This window comes from Gobio gobio (assembly GCF_949357685.1).
Source record: "Gobio gobio genome assembly, chromosome: 18".
Classification (NCBI taxonomy): Eukaryota; Metazoa; Chordata; class Actinopteri; order Cypriniformes; family Gobionidae; genus Gobio; species Gobio gobio.
The window spans coordinates 7,324,670-7,348,016 of NC_137111.1; the positions used below are offsets into that span (position 1 = coordinate 7,324,670).

At 37.5% G+C, this 23,347-nt stretch overlaps 1 protein-coding gene across 2 annotated transcripts; it reads left to right on the forward strand.

The window, feature by feature from the left end:
- Positions 1-7,901: 7,901 nt before the first annotated feature.
- On the forward strand, positions 7,902-20,932 carry LOC307141959 (uncharacterized protein). Of its 2 annotated transcripts, XR_013818400.1 has the most exons (4): positions 7,902-7,989; positions 11,318-11,416; positions 11,693-12,905; positions 20,857-20,932. XR_013818400.1 is itself a non-coding variant. In XM_079842453.1 (3 exons), the coding sequence occupies exons 1-3, from the start codon at positions 7,944-7,946 to the stop codon at positions 11,776-11,778; spliced, it is 231 nt and encodes a 76-aa protein (XP_079698579.1). In that variant the 5' UTR covers positions 7,902-7,943; the 3' UTR covers positions 11,779-14,035. The 2 variants fall into 2 exon arrangements, 1 of the variants encoding a protein (XP_079698579.1); XM_079842453.1 differs by lacking the exon at positions 20,857-20,932 and having other exon boundaries at positions 11,693-14,035.
- Positions 20,933-23,347: the final 2,415 nt, after the last annotated feature.

Genomic DNA, 23,347 nt, shown 5'->3' on the forward strand with positions numbered 1-23,347 from the left:
CTTCATGAAGAACGCGAGAGCAGAGCACCATTATCGTCAAATATCAAAAGAAACATCGTTATCACTTTCAAGGTAGTAACACACTAACCATTCATGTTAAATTAAAGTGATACTGTTTGCATGTGCTTTATAACAGGGCCTCAACAGGTGTGGGATTGTTTTGTCCCCAAAAGTTCTGTAGTCACAAAGCAGTGATTACCACACACACACACACACACACACACACACACACACACACACACACACACACACACACACACACACACACACACACACACACACACACACACACACACACACACACACACACACACACACACACACACACACACACACACACACACACACACATAAACTAAACAATTACACCTAACCCTTGCTCACAACAAATACATGTGCAGAATACACATACTTAAACACATGCTTAAAATAAGCCTTAAATGCAAAATAACAAGACCAATTAAAGATAGTAAGTTATTTTCAAGCACAAACGTAACATTTGAAGTTAAAAAAAGTAATTGATACAGTATAAACTTGCGAAAATGAAAGTATTAAATACAATTATATTTGTTAAATAGTTTTATTCATCATATCATATTTATGTTGTTGTATTTGTGTAATGTGTTTTTGTTAAGTCATGTTCTAATATTGTTTTAAATGGCTTGTGATTTACAGAGGTGGTTTTACTATGAACTGTTTTCATTGTTTGATTGTTTTTTGTTTTTTTGTTTTTGCGGGTGCAGAGAATTGTATTAAAACCAGACCAAAAATCGTAATAATCAAACTAAATCATAATAATTATTAATGTTAATAATAATATAGGGAGCCCACAATATATGCTGACACCATCAACCTCGTCATCTACCTCGACACTGGCATGGGCCGCCACCGTCACTGGTCAATGTCAAAAGGTTCACACCAGTCAACAGACATTTTAGATCATGCAAAAAGGCACAATACAAAAGCAGTCACTTTAACAGCACAATGTCATTTGATTTCTGTATTACACTCTAAAAAATGCTGGGTTAAAAACAACCCAAGTTAAAAATTGGTCCCAGGTTTTAACCCAGGTTAAAAATGGTCAAACCCAACCCAGCAATTGGGTTGTTTTAACCCAGCGGTTGGGTTAAATGTTTGCTTAAAACAACCCAATTGCAATTGGCTTGGTTTTGATCATTTTCAACCCAACTTGGGTTGTTTTTAACACAGCATTTTTTAGAGTGTAATACAGAAATCAAATGACTTTGTGCTGTGAAAGTGATTGTATTTTGCCTTTTTGTATGATCTAAATGTCCGTTTGTCCATTTTCAATCCAACTTGGGTTGTTTTTAACCCAGCTTTTTTTTTGAGTCTACAATTAACAAAATGGTCTCACTTTACATATATTTTTTCAGATTTTCCCTTTTTTTTTCCTTCCCACATGTCGGCACACCTTGCCTTTCAGGCCCTGCTCCACCACAAAAAATGCACAGACATCAAGAATCAGAAAAGTGCTGTAATAACTCTGTTTGAAATTACAATAATTAAAATTAATTATAACTTAATTTGAATAGATTTATAATAACTAGATTTTTTTATTCATTTCTGTAGTATACTCACTCAAAACCTTTAATGGCAGCATTCTGCTTCATTAGCAACTCTCCACCAGATAAACACACACACGTGTGTCACCTGTCCCTGTGACATCCAGACATGATTCCCGTTACCTCTGAGATTTATGTGCTCAATACTGCATTTAAATGCTGATGTAGTTAACTCGCTTCTATCCAACACAAATGCACAAATGCGCTTCAGAATCTGGGTGAAATCCGGGGGTTTCTCGCCTACTGTTTTATGAATACTGAGGTTTCGGACATACTACTCTTTTAACGTACTGTTTTCTTAGACGCAACATTAGTATGCGCATGTCCGAATCTCGCGAAAATTAAAGCTACACTATGTAACTTTTCCGTCCACTAGAGGTCGCCTGTTCAAAACAAAGGCGTAGTTTGATGACGCCACGTTTGAGCGCAGAATCTTGGGACATCTTCACCTCACAGCCGGTGGGAAAGAGTCAGGATAGGACTCGGGCAGAAATCATGTCCATGGATGCGATGAAGCAGAGCAGGACCAAGTGTTGTGGAGCTGAGCAAGGCTGCAGGAGCGATTGAAGAGCGGGACTGTTATTATGGCATAGTCGCCGGCGGGACTTTTATTATGACACGGTCGCCGGCACCACTTCCTCTTTTCCAGTCTTGAGTGTGAGGTAACGCAACTCTGTTTATCTTATTAGATATATCTGAGTGTGTTGAAAAGGAAGTTATGACGTTCGCTCGGCGGCTGCTATGACACTTGTTCACACTACAGTGAGAGTACAGCGTTTCTGCTAAATAAAACCGAGGGTAACGCAGATATGACGCAATCGACAGGCGACTCCCTCACACACATAGCTCATATGTCCTGGTTCATTGGTTAAAATAGCAATTTCTCACGATTTACAAATAGTTGGAAACATTTGGGATATTCTAAGTACTCAACTGAACAAAATATATAACACTGGCCTAGTGGTTTTTGGATATTTTACTGCAAAAATCTTACATAGTTCACCTTTAATACAACACCCAGGTGTTTCTCGCTTACTGTTTTATGAATACTGAGGATTCGGACACTGGGACCATGCGACCATGGTCTTTCCATGGGACTCGAGGCCGGTGTGTCATTAACATTCACTCCACCAGCCTCGCTCCACTCCCACGGCTCTCGGCCCCGCCCTGCTTCAAATCCCAGTAATGTTAATACAACTTTAATACATAAGCTCATACATGAACATGATTTCGGCCCGAGTCCTGTGGAATTGCTTTCAATTGGCTGTGGAAGTGAAGACGACAACTCCCGTTATTGCACCCTAATAACAAATCATTTGTTATTGTTTTGAATAAGCGACCTCTAGAGGTGACACTTATACATACTGTGCCTTTAAGAAACAAGGTAGTAATTGAACCAAAGAACCAGTTCGAAATTAACGAAATAAACCAACATGCAGAGTTGAAAGCCAGCTTTTCAATCATGTCAGACTCGAAAAGAACCAAATGACCCGGTTCAAACTGTTACAACCGGCTCATTTGGCTCTTCTGTAATTTGTTAATTTCGAACCAGTTCTTTGGTTCAATAACCAATCTGGGATTCACAAGGAAATGATTTGAAATGAAATCAATATTCAGGGATTGACTTTACAAACAAAGGGGGACTTTACAACCATACACACTTTATTTGATCCATTCACCCCTATTGTCTGGTGTCCTTGTGTGTCCTGTGTGCTCCATCATCTGCTACTCGCCTGCTCTTCCTGTATATCCATTTACCTGTAAATAAACCACACCATTAAAGTTCATCTTCTTCCTGTCATGTGACACCAAAAAAATGCTCTATCCTTGGACCCCTACTTTTTAGTTTGTATCTACTGTAAATGATCTTCCAGATGCCTGTCCAGAAATAAAAATCCTATTGTGCGTAGACAACACCGTGATTCACGTACACGGTAAAACTAGAGACCAGGTGGTGCATAAGTTATCTTCTGCAACAACAAAAATCTCTGATTGGCTCGCTTAGTGCTGTCGTATGTTAAATGTCCATAAAACTGCACGTATGTTTTACGTCAAACTCCTGAACGCAGTGAGTTTTCGCAAAGCAACTCTTTTTTTTAACTCCCAGTTACAAGCAGCTCATTTATTATCTGATCATCATGTACCGGATTCACTTAGATGACACCCAGCACAGGACGTCCTACAACAAAGGTGTGTGTCTTATGCACAGATATGACACACAGCACAGGGCGTCCTACATCAAAGGTGTTTTTTAATGACGCTGCTCCAATGAATTAAAGCTTTGTGTTTAGAATAAACACACTGTTATTGCTCTGTTTGCTGATGATCTCAGGAATGTGAGAATGACAGACAGTGAAGGGCATGAAGCTGTCTCTGTCAGCAGTCTGACGTCACACATCACCAGTGTCAACAGTAGGAAGTGCGGCGTTCTGCTCGATCAACTGCAAACATCAACATTCAATCACACAAGCTTTACATCTGCTCGTTACTTAATTCAATTCTATTTTAACTGCTCTGTAACTGCACCAGTAGATCATAATTATGAAACTACATTTTGTACAATCATGTTAAAGCATGTATTGCATATTGTATTGATGTTGTATTGCAAAACACTTGTGCTGCTATTGAGGTGGGATAAGGGTAAGGTTAGGACAGGTTTGGTGGTATGGGAAGGTTTAAGGGTGGGCTAAGGTATGGCTGAAGGTCAACTGTGTAATTATAATGTAATTACAGAAAATAATGCAGCTGTATTTACATGCAGGTCATTTTAAATATAAGTACAATATAAAATCATGTATGTAAACAATAAGTGCATTGTATCAAATTATTAATTTAAATATTGGTTGCATACAGTAAGTGTACTTACCCAAGAAAGTACTGGTAATATACGCTTTAGATTCAGGGTTAGTATTACTAATGATTATTATTATTATTAGTAGTAGTAGTATGTATGTACATACAGAACAGGACTGTAAAATAAAGTGCTACCTAAATATTAGTATATAGAAGTTAAAGACACTGTGTATACATTTTTTACTTTCAAAGCGTTTCATTTTAGTAATAATCTGCTGAGACCAACCTTAGATCTATATTCAAGAGCATTCATTTGAACTAAAATAAAGTGCTACCTAAATATTAGTATAGGCAAGGCAAGGCAACTTTATTTATATAGCACATTTCATACACAGTGACTATTCAAAGAGCTTTACACAGAAACGGAATTAAAATATTCATAAGAAAATTTGATTGAACAAAAATATAACCTGAATCACCCCTTTCTGGAGTGGAAGAAAAATGGATGTTCGCGATTTTACTATTGATATTTGTCAGGTAACTGTAGACAAATCTTCCTGGAACCACCAACTACTTATATAGAAGTTAAAGACACTCAATATAAAGTGTGTCCGAAAATATATATATATTTTTTTCTACTCCAAAATGTGATGTTTTATTCAGTGTGGTACTTGCTGTTTCTTATTAATTGTTTGTGAAATTGACTTGCAAAGCGTGTAAACGGCAAAACAAATTCTCATAGGAACCTCAAATTTAGTGATTCCGACTTTAACATGAGACACTTGATCACAACTTGGTAAGACATACAACTTTTTTAGCAATTTTATTATTTTGAAATATATATATATATATATATATATGGGCCGTCAATCGATTAAACATTTTAATCGAATGAATTATACTATGTGATTAATTCATCTAAATTAATCGCATACATAATTTTTGCTGTGAAAGTATTTTAAATATTTCAATTCAAATGAATCATTGAATAATCAGCATTAGTGACATTAAAGTTCAAAAACTCTTTTATTATTATTTTCACTGTTCAAATATTGGCCATAACAATAAACAATATGACCTAATATGCTGAGGAAATAAATTAAACAGTGCTTGAGGAAGTAGATTTTTTTCACTGTACATATAAGCAGGGCTTGACATTAACTTTTTTGCTCACCAGCCACTGTGGCACTGGCTAGTGGTTTTCCAAAGTCACTGGCCACTCAGCATTTTCACTGGTCACAATTTTCCTGCTTGGAAATTACATTTTATATGATTAAAGTTGACTTTGGCATGGCTAAATCACTTGATTTTGAGTCATTTTACTTGATTTAGAAGATTTAAAACCCTTTCAATGCAGAGTGACCACCCAAATCAAGACTACATTGTATATCAGCTGGCATGCAGATGGGCAAGGGGTGGGCAATATGGCTAATATGAGAAATTTGATATAGGCTAAATAAAAGAACAAAGAAGCAATTACAAAATCAATACATTTCTTAAAAAAGATACAGATACAGTCGGTTTATTTAATATGTATACATTTATTTAACACCTGTAGTTGTTTGTTTAACATTATTGACAGACAGGTTGCCTATTCATTTGGGCTGTAAAGTATGAATATGTGTCCCCTTTAAGAGTGCGCGCTCCCTGTTGAACTGCCTGCGTTTTGCGAGCACCCATGTGTGCGGATTATTTTCTGTTTTCTTTTGCTAACATTTCGTTATTTTGTTTTATTAAGTAACGCTGTGGACGAATGGAGTTTGTGACGGACTCTTGTGAGAGTTTCGCAGGGAATAAAGTGCGAGCTGTTTAATGTCAATCGCCTCTGTGTTTACTATTCAGACCATAGCCTGTAAAAGATTCAGACGCGATGAGAACTGATCACGCGTGCGACAGAGAGAGAGAGAGAACATCGCAGATGACCTTATTTTTATCAACACTTCTATCAGGCCGTTTTTAAACGTAAATGTTCCAATCAATGATCCAGGCAGAGCGTTCTCGTCTCCCCTTCATTTTACAGCTCAGGGTCAAAGTCCAATACAAAATGGAATAATCTGCATTATTTTTTTAACGCGTTATTTTTCCTCAGATTAATTAATCGAAATGAACGCGTTATTTTGACAGCCCTAATATATATATATATATACAGTTGCAAGAAAAAGTAGGCTATGAACCACTTGCAGAATCTGTGAAAATGTGAATAATTTTAACAAATAAAATATTTTTTATTTAGTGCTGCCCTGAATAAGATTTTTACATAAAAGATGTTTACATTTAGTCCACAAGACACAAAAATAGCTAAATTTATAAAAATGACCCTGTTCAAAAGTTTGTGAACCATTGATTCTTTATCCTGTGTGCATGTCATTCCCTGATGATCCACGGCTGTGTGTGTGTGTGTGTGTGTGTGTGTGTGTGTGTGTGTGTGTCCCTTGGATGATCCAAAAACTTTTTGAATTTGAAGATCAAGGGAAATTGTACTCAATTAGTCTTCTGGGAAATATGTAAGCATCTTCTGTTGCTTCTGTAGGGCAGTACTAAAAAAAAATAAAATAATTATATATATAAACAAAATGAGAAAAATGTGGATGTCTTCATGTTCAAAAGTTTTCACACCAGTTCACATTCTTTTTCTTGCAACTGTACACACACACACACACACACACACACACACACACACACACACACACACACACACACACACACACACACACACACACACACACACACACACACACACACACACACACACACACACACACACACACACACACACACACACACACACACACACACACACACACACACACACACACACACACACACACACACACACACACACACACACACACATAAAATGTTTAGTGTATATATATATATAATGTTTAGTACTTTCAAAGTATTTAATTTAGTAATAATCGGTTAGATTACCAACCTCAGATCTATATTCAAAAGCATTAATTTGAACTAAAATAAAGTGCTACCTAAATATTAGTATATATTTACATTACATTTACATTTATGCATTTGGCAGACGCTTTTATCCAAAGCGACTTACATTGCATTCAAGGTACACATTTTTTTTACATTTTGTCAGTTCTTGCTTTCCCTGGGAATTGAACCCATGACCTTGGCGTTGCTAGTGCCATGCTCTACTGTTTGAGCTACAGGAAAGCCTATATATATATATATATAGAAGTTAAAGACACTTAATATAAAGTGTGTGCGAAAATACTATTTCAGTTTTTCTACTCCAAACAAAGTGTCATGTTTAATTCAATGTGTCACTTGCTGTTTCTTTGTAATTATTTGTGAAATTTTGCAATTTTTGAGTAAATATTGTTTTCTCACTATTTTAAGTAAATGTGACCACATCTATTGATCCCACGTATTTCATCACTATTTGTTTCAATAATATCAAAGGAGATAAGACTGTTTACACTTTGCACACTGTGTGTATGGGTGTGTTTGAGACACGTCACAACGATCCACCACAACGCTTTAAAAGTGCAAAAGCTCAGATTTCAACAGACATTTCTGACTGCACCACCAAAGCACAGATCCACAATGAAGGCCTGGTTCGTCCTGCTCCTGTTGCTGCCCGTCTGCATGGGTGAGTCGCTGAGGGGACATGAAATGTGGATTTGGTTAGCTTTTTTGTGTGTCAATTTTACAGATTTTTACCATCGCTAAGACACATTACTCAACTATTCATTTCTTAGGTCACTTTTTCAAAACTCTGGGCTGTGGAGGATTATATATCATAAACTGTGGATTATTTATCATTGCTTTGGCACAACATTCAATGACCTGCAAGACCAGTTTGCACGTTTACATACTCTTTTCAAAACTGTTAAACTTAAGTTAAAAATTTTATAATTATATTAAACAACATTAGTTAGATGTAGCTGAACACAAAGATGTTAGTCTTCACTTTCATTGCCATCCATTCAATATTTAGGAATATTTTTACTGTAATGTAAGCTTGACAATGTAACATATATTGCAGTGAATGATAAGCAGCAGACTCATTCTTGTTTTATAAAGAAAAATATAAAGCATTGTTTAATGTTATACCTGATGTTACGGTATTTGGGTTGTTTTATGAGCGACAAAGTGCGTTTGCTAGTGTTCTGGAAGAATGAGTTGATTTGAGACATTAGTTAGTGCACTTTTAATGTGAAATGAACTGTGCCAAGCTGAAAGTTGGTTAGGAGAACTGTGTAAAGAGTTATGAAAAAGCAGTATTGAGAAATGTGTCCTCGACTGTATAAAAACTGTAATTGAAATACGTCAAGTGTCTGCGATAGGTGCTCCAGTCAGGTCGCTATCTCACGACCAATTCGTAGGCTACTTATTTTACGAGGTGGCTAATTCGTGCGACCTCACTAGTATGAATTTGTACGTTTTTTTTTTGTCTAAACCCCCGTGATGGGTAGGTTTAGGGGCGAGGGTTGAGGTTAGGTATTTTATACGAATTTGCCAACTGGTCAAATACGTATGATTGAGCAAAAATCGTACGAGTGAGGTCGTATAAATTCATACGAATTAGCCACCTCGTAAAATAGAACGAATTGCAGTGAGATCAGGTTTTACACTAAATTGCCCTAAGGATAGTGTGTGTGTGTGTGTGTGTGTGTGTGTGTGTGTGTGTGTGTGTGTGTGTGTGTGTGTGTGTGTGGTTCTGCTATTCCCTACGTTATGAGGAAAAAAAATTCACAAGTACAGTAATACCACTAAATTTTGACCTTGTGGGGATTTCTTTTGTTCCTCATTAAGCTTATAAATCATATGGAAGAATCTTTTTTTTTTTTTTTTTTTTTTTTTTTTTTTTTTTTTCTAGCAAAAAGTTTTGTGTGATGGCCAGGTTTCGGGGGAGGGTTAGTCAGTGTGTAAGTGGAGATAATATACAGTTTGTACAGCATACAAATATCATTAAGCCAAAGTCATAAAAAATATAAAAACATGGAAAACTAATGTGTGTGTGTGTGTGTGTGTGTGTCTCTCTCTCTCTCTCTCTCTCTCTCTCTCTCTCTCTCTCTCTCTGTGTGTGTGTGTGTGTGTGTGGTTCTGCTATTCCCTACATTATGGGGAACAAATATCACCACAAGTACAGTAATACCAGTACATTTTGACCTTGTGGGGAATTTCTTTTGTTCCTCATTAAGCTTATAAATCATACGGAACGATCTTTTTCTTCTTCTTTTTTTATCTAGGAGAAAGTTTTGTGTGATGGCCAGGTTTCGGGGGAGGGTTAGTCAGTGTGTAAGTGGAGATAATATACAGTTTGTACAGCATACAAATATCATTAAGCGAAAGTCATAAAAAATATAACATGGAAAATTAATGTGTGTACGTGTGTGTCTCTCTCTCTCTCTCTCTCTCTCTCTCTCTCTCTCTCTCTCTCTCTCTCTGTGTGTGTATCTGCATCACCTTAGAAACAGTACTTTGAGTCGCCCAACTCATATAGTTTAGTACAGTACATTTGCATTACAGTAGGCCTAAACCTAAACTTCTATAACTTTTTTTTACACTTTCAAAGTGTTTCATTTGAGTAATAATCTGTTGAGTGCTTCTTTAAACTGAGACCAACCTTCGATCTATATTCAAAAGCATTCATAAATTACAACTATTTAAAGTGGGATTTTCACGTCTATGTTCATAAGGCTGGGTCACAGTTAACAGATTAAAATATCATTTATTTCTGTGATCAAAGCTGAATTTTCAGCATCAGTCTTCAGTGTCACATGATCCTTCAGAAATCATTCAGATATGAGGATTATTATCAATGTTGAAAACCAGCTGCTTCATATTTTTTGATATTTTAAAATTCTTTGATTAATAGAAAGTTCAAAAGAACCTAAAATCTTTTTTTTTAAACAATGTACAAGTTATTTTCGATCAATTTATTTCATCCTTGCTGAATAAAAATATTAGTTTCTTTACAAATAAAATATTGGTTACATTTTATTTTACAGTGTCATTGATACACTGTAATTACACTCTAAAAAATGCTGGGTAAAAAATAACCCAAGTTGGGTTGAAAATGGACTAACCCAGCAATTGGGTTGTTTTAAGCAAACATTTAACCCAACCGCTGGGTTAAAACAACCCAATTGCTGGGTTAGTCCATTTTCAACCCAACTTGGGTTATTTTTAACCCAGCATTTTTAGAGTACATTAGAAATGAAATCCAGAAAACTAAAAACAGATAATAAAAATGAGATATTATAAATAAAACGTATTTCATAAGGCCCTAAACATGTCATTTTTGTTGTAACATGTTAACTTTTAATAAATTCTTGTTAATAAAAAGATTCATTTAAATTAATTAGACATGCTTTTTGATTACTAAAATGTATTAAACCATTGAAAATGAAATCCAGAAAACTAAAAACAAATAATATAAGAGATATTATAAATAAAACGTATTTCATAAGGCCCTAAAAATTAAATTTTTGTTAAACTTTTAATAAATTCTTGTTAATAAAATTAACTAATTAATAGTAAATGCTTGGTAAAAAATAACCCAAGTTGGGTTGAAAATGGACTAATGTTTTAAGCAAACATTTAACCCAACCGCTGGGTTAAAACAACCCAATTGCTGGGTTAGTCCATTTTCAACCCAACTTGGGTTATTTTTAACCCAGCATTTTTTAGAGTTTATATATATTAATCAACAACATGTACTCACTATAGATTTTGGGGTTAGTTTTATGTAATTATGCATAATTTACTGTCACAGTAAGAACATGTGTATCAAAGACACTGTAAAATAAAGGGTTACCAAAATATCTTATTGACGCCAAGCCTTTGAACGGTAGTGTAAATGTACAGTATTTATTTGGTATTTTAATGTAGTAATATTGCAAATGTCTGAAAGCATCTATTGTACTGTTTTGACAACAAACTAAAGATCTGTTTGTGTGTTTGCGGTGCAGCGGATCATCACATCGAGTGCTACGGGGAGGATTTCCTGATGGTGAGGAACATGCTCCTGAACTGCAGGAGTAAAGTTACTCAGGCCTGCTACACCAGAGGTAAATGAGTGCTGTGGAAACACATTACACAATCAGGTGAAATCCAGATCTCAAAGATCAGTGGAACGATTTCATCACAATGATTCATGTTGGAAACATTACAACAACCTAGTGTGCAATCCACTTCAAAGCCATCAAGACTTTCAACAGTTGAAAAAATGCAACAAAAAAGAGTTTTTAGTGTGTCATCACTCGTAGCGTAGATGTTTCAAACTGGGAAAAGGAAGATAATACTATGATACAAATGTAAAACGTTCCGAATCTTCTCTTTCACAGAGTCTGGAGAGAAAGGCTGCGTCAGCCTGGAATTCTGTAAAAGGAAAGGCTGGAAATGCTGTTATGAGAACCGGTGCAATGCGTGATCCTCACACCTCAGACATCTTTATTTTCATCCTACAATCGAAAACACCAATGAAACGACGGGACTTCAAAAGATAATAAATTGTGACGATCAGACTGCGATTTTGTGCTCTTTAATGTAGATAGAAATCGTCTGTTTACATGCATGCTTATAACACAGTGTGAAGAAATGATAGGAGTCCTCCTGAAATCAACAAATAAATCAATTTATTGTCCAATATTTGTATCAAGGTTTATTTGTACAGCCGAGAACAGACCTCACTCTCTAACACAGACTGAAGCAATCACTAAAGAACACAAACATCATTCAAGGTCTGCAATGATGCTTGTTTACTGGTCCAAACGTCAAAGTTTACAGGTGCAGCTCTTTTTTAATGTGTGTTTTATTTTTTGCTGGCTCATTCAGTTGAGGGGTCAAGGTTTGGCCAGAATTGCCCCTGCTGGTAGACCATCTGGCAGCAAAAAGCATCTTTCTCCATTGACGGTCAATCAAAATGAACAGTGTATTCTAACAAAATGTTCGGGGTTTTTTTGTGCAGGCAACATGTAGCATGAATTTTAGTTCAAAATCCCTATTTTTCATAATCAGAGTAATGGTATATATCATGAGATAGTCGTTATAAATTTTGCTGATATCATATTCCTTCTGGGAATGCAACCCAAAAATATATATATTTTAATGTTACATAATTAAACAGTAATGCCTATTTTTGATAATTCAGTGAAGTTAACCAATGGTATCAGGTGCGGCCTGGGGTTTTAGCCATAGACTGTAAAAAAAATATGGACGTAGTGTCCGTGACGTCACTCATAGGATTCTGAAAAGCAGATTTGAAGCGTAAAGTAGGGTCGAGCTGGCCGTCGCCATCTTGTCAGTGTGTCACTCCCGGATATCATAAAATGGGCAAAGAGGCGGGACGTGGGCGGAGCTGAAGTGACGTGATGACTAACAGACAGCAGATAAATGGCTATCCACCTGTCACTCAAAGTGGCCACGCCCTTAATTATGCAGAACTTTAAGGCTTTATATAACGTAAACGAATTAGTTATAAAAATATTCAGCCCCCTCACAGTTGTCATGAAGGGCAAAATTAGCCGTATAGACCAAAACCACAATGTGTCCCAGACTGTAAACATGTGTTCTTCTGCTGTCGTCATGAAATGACATATGACTGTCGTTACCAATCAAAATGCATGTTTATTTCAATGCAATGTGTGGACTTTTTATTACCATTTGTCATATTTCCATTTAGCAAAAAGTTGTTTTATTAACAACTACACCCACCCCTAAACCTACCCAGTGATTTATAGTGCATATACACTTTATGAGCACATGCGTTCCCTGGGATTGAACCCACGATCACATGATTACATGATGTTGTATTTTGCAATGCAATCAATTGAGCTACGCAAAACCCAAAATATGACGCAAATAAAAGGAAACAAAGCATTAAAATGAAAGTGTCCAGTTGACAATAGGGACGCAACTTTAGTAAACGCTCCTATGGGTCGTATTTCATGAATTAAAATGAAAGTGTCCTGTTGTCAATAGGGGCGCAACTTTAGTAAACGCTCCTATGGGTCGTATTTCTGGGAAGTGAAGTGACATACGACCTAAATAGGCGTATTGGTTGGAGGACATGTTGCAATTTATATACCGCTTTATGCAGTACATATTGTTTTAAAGCACCTTTATGATGCATTCAGTGTAGCTGAAGTCAGTGTAGATTTGGTTCCATTAAATCAATTATTAAATTAGTTCATTTCATCTATAAAACAAAAATGTATGTCATCGGCCAGTTCAGTTCTCAATGAACAGCGTCAGTACAGTCAGATCAATAATACTGTTGGATATTAAGTTTCCAACAGTTTTAAAAAAACAACAACAAAAAAAACTAAAATTCGGCCCTGGACAAACCCAGCCCATCCGGCCCATGAGTTCCCCTGTGAATGTTTTTGCTGGGGTTAAGGCCTTAAATTTGAGTAAATAAATAAAACTAGGACAGGGACAAATAATGATGTATATTAGTGAATTTAGTTAACAAATGTAATATTGCACTTGACAGTAAAGAACTGATTTTGGGCTAGGATGCATTAAAGTGAATTTACTGCTAATAAATTCTGTCATCATTTACTCACCCTCATGTCGTTCCAAACCTGTTTGGCTTTCTCTCCTCCGTGAAACACAAAAGAAGATATTTTAAGGAATGTTGGCAACCAAACCATTTTGGTTTGGCTATCATTGAATATTGTATGGACAATAAAAACAAAACAAAAAACAGACTCAAATGATTTTCTTTTATTTTACACAGAAATAAATTAATTCAGGTTCGGAATGACATTAGGGAGAGTAAATGATCACATTTTGGGTTGAACTACCCCTTTAAAAACAATAATATTTTAGAGATAACACCTAATTTATGTAAGATATCTATCTTTCATGAGGCTCTCATTGAAATAACATTGAATTAACTTTAATTAGAACTATTAAAAAATTCATAAAACATTTAGAGAGAAAAAAAGCTTTGTCCTTAATTCATGGGATCCAGGCGTTAAAGCTGTTTTGTTGAATTATCCTTTAATTACTCTAATGAAATTGTATTTATAGTTGAACTGTAAGATCATCAGTCACAGGTAAAACCATGCTCCTCATTACCATAGTTTCAATCAATAAATAATAATAAACAATTGAGTTTGTAATACAACCCCAGTGATTTCTAAATTTACTTTGACTTGTACTTCATTGCAGACAATATGAGCACAAAATATTTAATGTTTTGTCTGGTCAACTTCATGTCATTTGTAAATTTGCATCCTTTCCTGTCATTCAGACCTGCAACACATTTCAAAAAAAATTGGGACAGTAAAGCATTTACCACATTGTAATGTTGCCATTCCTTTTCACAACACTTAAAGGTCCCATGGCATTAAATTATCATTTTATGAGGTTTTTCAACATTAATATGAGTTCCCCTAGCCTGAATATTGTCCCCAAGTGGATAGAAATGTTGATCGGTGTAAACCCGAGTTCTGGCTGTCTTTCTCTGCCTTTGAGAAAATGACAGGCCAGACGAGCCAATCCTGAAGTCTCCTGGTTTGACGTCCAAGCAGGAACGGTTTCCTCCCTTTCCTCCGCCCAGAGAATCTGCCACACCCATGCAAACGCTCGAGAGATCATTGCTTGTGAACGAGTGAACGCTGGCAGTTTCTCAGTGTTTGGATGTACAAATGAAAACAGAAGTCTTTTTTCAGTTCCTTCTGATCTGTGATCAGTGATTTCTGATGTGTAGCTAATTATTTATAATTCGTGCACACTCAGCTCTCTCTCTCCCGACAGAACGGTGTTTTCGTGTTTTCTATCTTGTGAGTCAGTGTTTTTGTACGTCCTCGTCGCGTCTATCGGTTCTAAAATGTGCATACAGTCGTTTCTGCTCAACATCAGCAGAGTCAGATCTTTAGAGATAAACTTCACACACGCCGAAGCTCGGGCTGCACTGACTCGGCCTTCATCATCCCCGACCCCCAGTACTGCATCTGGCCCACAGCGGAGGCACCAAACGCGGACTGAGATTAAGCAGAAGGGGGTAAGCGTGAGGGTATCCGGGCTAGCCAGCTTTCCCCACAATAAACTGGATTACATTCGATTACTGCTGTTGTGTCTTTGTTTGTGCTGTGTACTCAACGCGCGTCACTGACGCTTTTATTTTATTTTAAAAATAATGCTATTATCAACACTTACTTTTAACTCGTTCATCTCGCTGTAATGGTACTTTGCATGTGTTACAAAGTTGGTAATAATGATGAAGACGGACTCGGTGTGACTGGGACTCGTGTTTATTCAGAACTCTTGTAAAACCCCGCCCACTGGTCCAATTCTCGGCGTCCAATGGCAGGGAGAAGGTGTTTCTGCGTATCGCTGTCTTTCCTTTTACACAATAAAACAGTTCAATTTAAACACATTCTTTTGTATGTATTTACCTTGTTGTTTCATCTGACTCCATTAAATGAAAATGTGTTAAATGATTTTGTTAACCATTAACTTTAGATTTATACTTTGTCTTTCAATTTAAATCGTTTATCTTATGTTATACTCAGCATTCAAGATTCCAGTAACGGTCTAGAGTTTCGCACCGGCCGGGTTTACGATCTCTGTTACGGACCAGTCAGTCTTGGTCATCTAGGCAGAGGCGACACACTGATATTCTGGACGCCCGTGCAATACGTTGATCATTCCAGAATATTTTTATTCAGTTCCCTTAGATCTGAATTCACTTAATTAATGCAAAACTGTTTCTAATCAGAGGCCATGACCATTATCACAGAATCAAGCGACCAACTTGCTAATTCTGATGATAACTTTCTATAATCATGCCGTGGTTTCCCACGTATACGTTAATTAGAACAATATTGCAATAATCAGGAATTGAGGTTGCCCTATTTAGATTGGTCTAACAATTTACTATTGTTCTAAACGGAAAGACTTGTTTAGCCTATCAACCTCTACAGTCCAAGTATACGTTACCTAGTGCCAATGTGTTAGTCGGAGCTCTAAAGCATCGATCCGGTGTGCTCTTTAAGCTTCACCAAAACCGTGTCTTAGTCCGTGTTAAACTAACCTGAGCAGATATCCGTACTGTTATGGTTATAACATGAAATACTGAGTTAATAACACAAAATGCGTTGCAGTAAGTTTAAAGCATAACGATTTATTAACCAGGTAAGAAACATCAATCAAAAGTCAACTCAAAGAGTAAAAAAGCATCAATCAATCATATACAGAAACAATAATTCAAGAATCAAGGATTCTAGAAATCTTTACCTGGTCATGAAAAACTACACACAAGCAGTGTGGGAAATCTCAATACAGACTCCACGATTCTTGTATCACCTTCCCTTAAATACCCAGATAATTCAATAAGACCACAAATGGTGGTGTTTGAGGTTATAATTAGATTTTGGTCCCTCATCCAGGGGGGTCACAAATGGGCAACCAGGATCTGTGTTTGAATGGGTTCTAGACATCTGCAAAGGAGGGCATTTATTTACATACAGGAGGCACTTGAGTAGATGATCTGTGGGGGGTCACCTTTTGGTGAGACATAGTATTTTTATCAACTTACATAACTTCTTGGAGGTTTGCATTATGATTTTGGAGAATGAGACCATTTTACCAGACGCACTGATACGTTTCAAATGATACTAAACATGCATAGTTACACATTGTATACATTTAACGTTGCATAGATTTTGAATGAGTTTTCAGTGTGGGTGAGAGTGAGTTATACAGAGGGTGCTGTGCAGGGTGTGAATGTGTGGTGTGTGTGTCTCAGTGTGATGTGTCTCGGGTGGGGCTGTTGTGTATTTGGGGAAGTGTTTGAATGGTAATCTTTGGGAAAGTCCTTTGTTTCCGGGAAATCACGGTTTCTCTGTTCAGACTGAACGGCATCTCTCGGCCCAGACCGATCGGCACCACCTTACACTCTCAGATACAAACACAATAAACTCGCGCTGACTGACTGCGCTCTCACAACTCAGTAGTTACAATAAATAACTTTGTTAGCAATCACTCCATCTCCGTGATGTCCGGTTTGCGAACGAATCATTCTTTTGAATCGGTTCTTTTTAGTGAACCGAACCAGTTCACCAAATCGGACTGAATCGTTCTAAAGGGTTCGCGTCTCCAGTCAGCGCTGATCCATAATTTACTAAAGTTACTAACTTTCTGACATGAGTGACAGTCCCTCCGACTAGAAATAAACTAATAACCTGAAGTATATGCTGTAACTACAACAGTTCAGACATGCTGAGAACTGATGTGAAGTGAACTCAGGTCCATCCGTCTCTCTGGCAGCAGTTCGTGCCTGCTCCTGCCTCGTAGACCTCGTTAAACCACGCCCCCTCCGCTCATTTAAAATGCAAAGATGTCAGCCAATCACAACAGTGGGCGTTTTTACTGAAGTCTCACAGCAGACACGCCTCTTGAAGCAGGGCATTCAGCCACATGGCAAACAGCAGTATAGAAAAAACGCCTTTTATTTCTAAATTATGACATTTTATGATGTAAAAGTCATACTAACAATATAAGTACACCTCAGGAAACATTATAAAATAATAGAAAAATGCCATGCCATGGGACCTTTAAAAGACGTTTAGGGACTGAAGACACCAAGTGATGAAGTGTTTCAGGTGTAATTTTGTCCCATTCTTCCTGCAAACAAGTCTTAAGGTGGGCAACAGTACGGGGTCTTCGTTGTTGCATTTTACGCTTCAAAATGCGCCACACATTCTCTATTGGAGACAGGTCGGGACTGCAGGCAGGCCAGTCAAGTACCCGTACCCTCTTCCTCCGCAGCCAGGACTTTGTAATGTGTGCAGAATGTGGTTTTGCATTGTCTTGTTGAAATATGCATGGACGTCCCTGGAAAAGATGTCTTCTTGAAGGCAGCATATTATGCTCCAAAATCTCTATGTACTTTTCAGCATTAATGGTGCCTTCACAGAAGTGCAAGTTACCTTTGCCAAGGGCACCGACACAACCCCATACCATGACAGACCCTGGCTTTTGGACTTGTTGCTGGTAACAGTCTGGATGATCCTTTTCTTCTTTTGGTCCGGAGCACACAGCGCTTATTCCTCCCAAAAAATACCTGAAATACTGATTCATCTGATTCACAGTACACGTTTCCACTGTGTGATGGTCCATCCCAGATGCCTCCGAGCCCAGAGAAGTCGACGGCGCTTCTGGACACTGTTAACATAGGGCTTCCTTTTGGCACAGTACAGTTTTAACTGGCATTTGTGGATGTAACTACGTATTGTGGTACTTGACAAAGGTTTGCCAAAGTAGTCCTGAGCCCATGTGGTGATATCGCTTATAGATGAATGACGATTCTTGATGCAGTGCCGTCTGAGGGATCGGAGATCACGGTTGTTCAGCTTAGGCTTGCGCCCTTTTCCTTTACACACTGAAATTCCTCCAGATTCCTTGAATCTTTTAATTATGTTATGCACTGTTGAATGTGAAATATCCAAATCTCTTCCTATCTTTCTTTGAGGAACATTGTTTTTAAACATTTCAATAATTTTCTCACATTTTTGTTGGCAAACTGGCGATCCTCGGCCCATCTTTGCTCCTAAAGGATTAGACCTTTCTTGGATGCTTCTTTTGTACCAAATCATAATTACAATCACCTGTTGACATCACCTGTTTCAAATCACATCATTATTTAACCATTTTACCTCATTACTAGCCCTAAATTGCTCCTGTCCCAACTTTTTTTGAAATGTGTTGCAGGTCTGAATGACAGGAAAGGATGCATATTTACAAATGACATGAAGTTGACCAGACAAAACATGAAATATTTTGTGTTCATATTGTCTGCAATGAAATACAAGTCAAAGTAAATTTAGAAATCACTTCTTTTTTTTTTTTTGCGTTTTCCATACCGTCCCAACTTTTTCTGATTTGGGGTTGTAAAAAATATTGTACACACATGTAGAAAATAAGAAAACAGCCTATATAAATGTGATTTATATTCTGCAATATTTAAAGTAAGTAATAATAGCAACATTTTAAATAAATACATTTGTCAAAACACCAGATTTCTTCACTGTAAGTAGCTGCAAGGTAAATTATTATAAAGGTGTGGCGGTGCTAGATTGACAAGTTTGTAGTTGTATGTATTGGCGTTTTCTAGTTTACCTCGTCATCTATACATGCTCGCAGCTGTTTTCAGCTGATTCACCATATATACACCCATATAACACGACTGTATAAAACAACATTCAGAGTCAAAGTGTCGTTCATCACTTCATAGAGCAGCAGAAATGCAGCGCACGTTCGTCAACGGCAGCACTGTGCGGATATTCGCTTTTTGCAGTTTCCCATGTGCTCAAAAAAAATAGAAAAAAAAAATAGCACCTAATATGGAGGGGAGGTCTCTCTCAGTTTGACCTGCCAATTCAGAAGACAAACCAATGGGCCGCTGTCCCTGCATGATGGGCCAGTCCGTGGCAAAAAACAAACAAACAAACAAAAAAACAACCTTGTATCGGCCCTAAAGTGTGTCGGCCCACCGGGAAAATGGGAAAAGCTGGAGTTTGTTTTTTAAGCGAGCAGGGCAACCACCCAGTAGAGCATTACAATAATCTAGCCTTGAGGTCATGAAGAACTAACTAACTGTTCCGCATTTGTCATTGAGAGCATGTTCCGTAATTTAGATATGTTTTTAAGATGGAAGAATGTAGTTTTACAGATGCTAGAAATGTGGCTTTCAAAAGAAAGATCAGTATCAAAGAGCACACCCAGGTTCCTCACTGACGACGAGGACTTGACAGAGCAGCAGAGGTGTAAAAAGTACTCAAAAATGTTACTCAAGTGAAAGTACAAGTACCGAGTGAAAATTTTACTCAATTAAAAGTAAAAGTATCTGGCCAGAATCATACTTGAGTAAAAGTAAAAAAGTACCACATTAAAATTGTACTTGAGTATTAAAAAAGTAAAAGTATTAGCAAGAATGAAAACTAGAGATTCTTGTTTAAACGTTTAATCTCTAATAACATGAAGTGAATGAACACATACAAGGTTTTATCCTGCTTTAGAACTGTTTGTATTTAATTATCAAACTATAAGATTACTACCAAATGCCAGTATGCAACATGCTACTAAAAGTTGTAAAACCTCGGATTTAACTTGTGAGTGTCAAGCATAGACTGTAAAAAAGTATGGGCGTAGTGTCCGTCACGTCACCCATAGGATTCTGAAGAGCAGTTTTGATGTGTAAAGTCGGGTCGAGCTGGCCGTTGCCATCTTGGCAGTGCATCATCCTGCATTCTGGATAACAGAAAATGGGCAAAGAGGCGGGACGTGGGCGGAGCTGAGGTGACGTGATGACTAACAGACAGCAGATAAACGGCTATCCACCTATCACTCAAAGTGGCCACGCCCTATTTTTGCAGAAATTTAAGGCTTTATATAATGTAAACGGATGAGTTATTAAAAAAAATTCACCCCCCTCACAGTTGTCATGAAGGGAAAAAAAATTGCCGTACAGACCAAAACCACAATTTATACCAGGCAGTAAACATGTTTTTACCTGCTGTAAAGTTGGGCATTTTAACATGAGCTCAATGAGATTCTAATACTTCTGGACCCTGGCTGCGTCCGAAATCGAATACTTCTCTACTATAGCTATAGTATGCGAAAAACAGTACGCCAACAGAGTAGTATGTCCGAATTCATAGTATTCGAAAAACAGTAGGCGAAAAGTACCCGGATGACCTACTACTTCCGGCGAGATTCTGAAGTGCGCATACGATGGACAGTTTACTATCCCATGAGGCCATGGGAGACGATTTATGAATGGAGGTGATGGGATGTAACTGACGCTGGTAGGTCAGATGATAACGACAACATGACGGATGTAGTACGTCCGGATTACATTCATACTACACTCATTCATACTATATAGAACATACTTTTTTAACAGTCACGAACTTTGTTCAAATTAAAATGTTGTACCTACTCACATAGTACGCGATTTCGGACGCAGCCCCTGTCTCTAGCGGCCAGTTGAAGAATTGCAGTTTAAGTCACTTCCGTATTGGCTTCAAGAGAACCTGGGGGAGGTTGCCGCTTGGTGTCAAGCCTATTTTGGGGCTGAAAAGCCCCTCTCTCTAATTTCCAGGTCAAGGTGCTGTGCATTGTGGTGATTGATGCGACATGACGTCACTTCCAAAGGACCAATGAACATGTCCGACCAATTTCATGGAAGGTGAAAACATTGGTTAAATTAAACTGGGAATCAGCGCAATTCAATTGGTTTGGTAATAGAAAAGGAAAATAGAATGCAGTGATCTCCAAAAAATAAGGGCTTTTTGACTGTAAATAAAATTGTGAGGAGTAAAAATTCCTTTTTTTCTTAAAAAATTTAATTAAGTAAAAGTATTGACTTTTAACTGTACTCAAGTAAAGTAAAAATCTCCAAAAATAATACTTAAGTACAGTAATCAAGTAAAATTACTCAAGTACTTTACACCTCTGCAGAGCAGCCATCAAGTGTTAGACAGTATTCTAGGTTACTACGTGTGGAGGTTTTTGGTCCAATAATTGGAATCTCAGGGGCTTTTTTTTCTAATTAGGTAAAAGGAAATTACCAGTCATCAAATTTCTTTATATTAACTATGCATTATGTTAATTTTGTGAATTGGTGTTTCGTCAGGGCGCAAAGAAATATAAAGCTGAGTATCATCAGTATAACAGTGAAAGCTAATGCCATACTTCTTAATGATATCTCACAAGGGTAGCATAAAATCAACGGTCCTAGCACTGAGCCTTGCGGTACTCCATACTGAACTTGTTATCGATATGACATCCCTTCATTTACTGTTACAAACTGATAATGGTCAGATAAGTAGGATTTGAACCATGCCAACAAAATCTCAGAGTCTATTCAAGACAATTCTATACCATCGAATGCATTGCAATAATGCATACTTCCCTACTATGTAGTAGTTGAAAAACAGTACGTGACAAAATAACCAGTATGTGAGAGAAGAACCAGTATGTGAGATAAGAAAGTACCCAATGACCTACTAATGATTTCTGGTGAGATTCTGAAATGCGCATACAATGGACACTTTACTATCCTATGAGGCCATGGGAGAGGATTTATGAATGGCAGTGAAATGACGCAACTGACTCTGCTAGGTCACATGACACAAGCTGTTTCCATCCACCTATTTTTATATCGCATCAATTTTTTTTAAATGGAAACGCCAAGATGCACATAAATTCTAAAAGTGTGTATAAAAAAACGTCACTCATTTGAGTCGGATACATTTTCTATCTGATACGAAAACAAGCGCATAAACTACGATGGAAATGCATTTACCGAATAAATTCCTTGATGCGCTTAACAAAGTTCATGTGACTTTTGCGATGTAACAGCATAACTGTCAAAATCTTGTTTGCAAAGCATCTGAAATGCTGTTTCGGTCATTCAGAAGTCTCCCTCCTAGACGTAGAGCCGGCGTTCTGACACATGACCTGGAAGCGAGGAACTTTGTTTACAAGCAGAGGAAGACGAAGGAACGCTGCATATTCCCACGCATGAGTCGTGGTGCTTCGTGAGTTCACGCCTTATCAGGAAGTGACGATTATGTTCTCTTCGACTCACTTGATGGAAACGGCGCTATTTTCGCAAATGTTTTATGTAATATTTAAATTTTGCACAAGATCCATTCGCAACTTTGGATGGAAACATAGCTACTGACAACGTTGTAGGGTGGCCATATGTCCGGATTTTGGCTGGACAGTCCGGATTTTAAGCTCCCTGCCCGGCGTCCAGCGCAGCCTCAATCCGGACACTCATTTGGAGATGTGCTGAATCGGCCTATAAAAACCCGCTCTAGCTTGGGACGCAATAGCATAGCGTCTAATGCTGTAAAATCTCTGGTCAAACAAACGATTGGCTGAAAGCAGTGTCAAATAAATATCTGATAGGCCTATATTATTGGTTACAAACGTAAACAACGATGTGCTGGCTACGTCATATCATAACATTAACATAC

Excerpts from the sequence above, each read along its gene's own strand:
- LOC307141959 (XM_079842453.1), top strand. The coding sequence starts at position 7,944 with ATGAAGGCCTGGTTCGTCCTGCTCCTGTTGCTGCCCGTCTGCATGG. Across the intron at positions 7,990-11,317 it reads GTTGCTGCCCGTCTGCATGG|CGGATCATCACATCGAGTGC; the intron begins GTGAGTCGCTGA and ends TTTGCGGTGCAG. Across the intron at positions 11,417-11,692 it reads TCAGGCCTGCTACACCAGAG|AGTCTGGAGAGAAAGGCTGC; the intron begins GTAAATGAGTGC and ends TCTCTTTCACAG.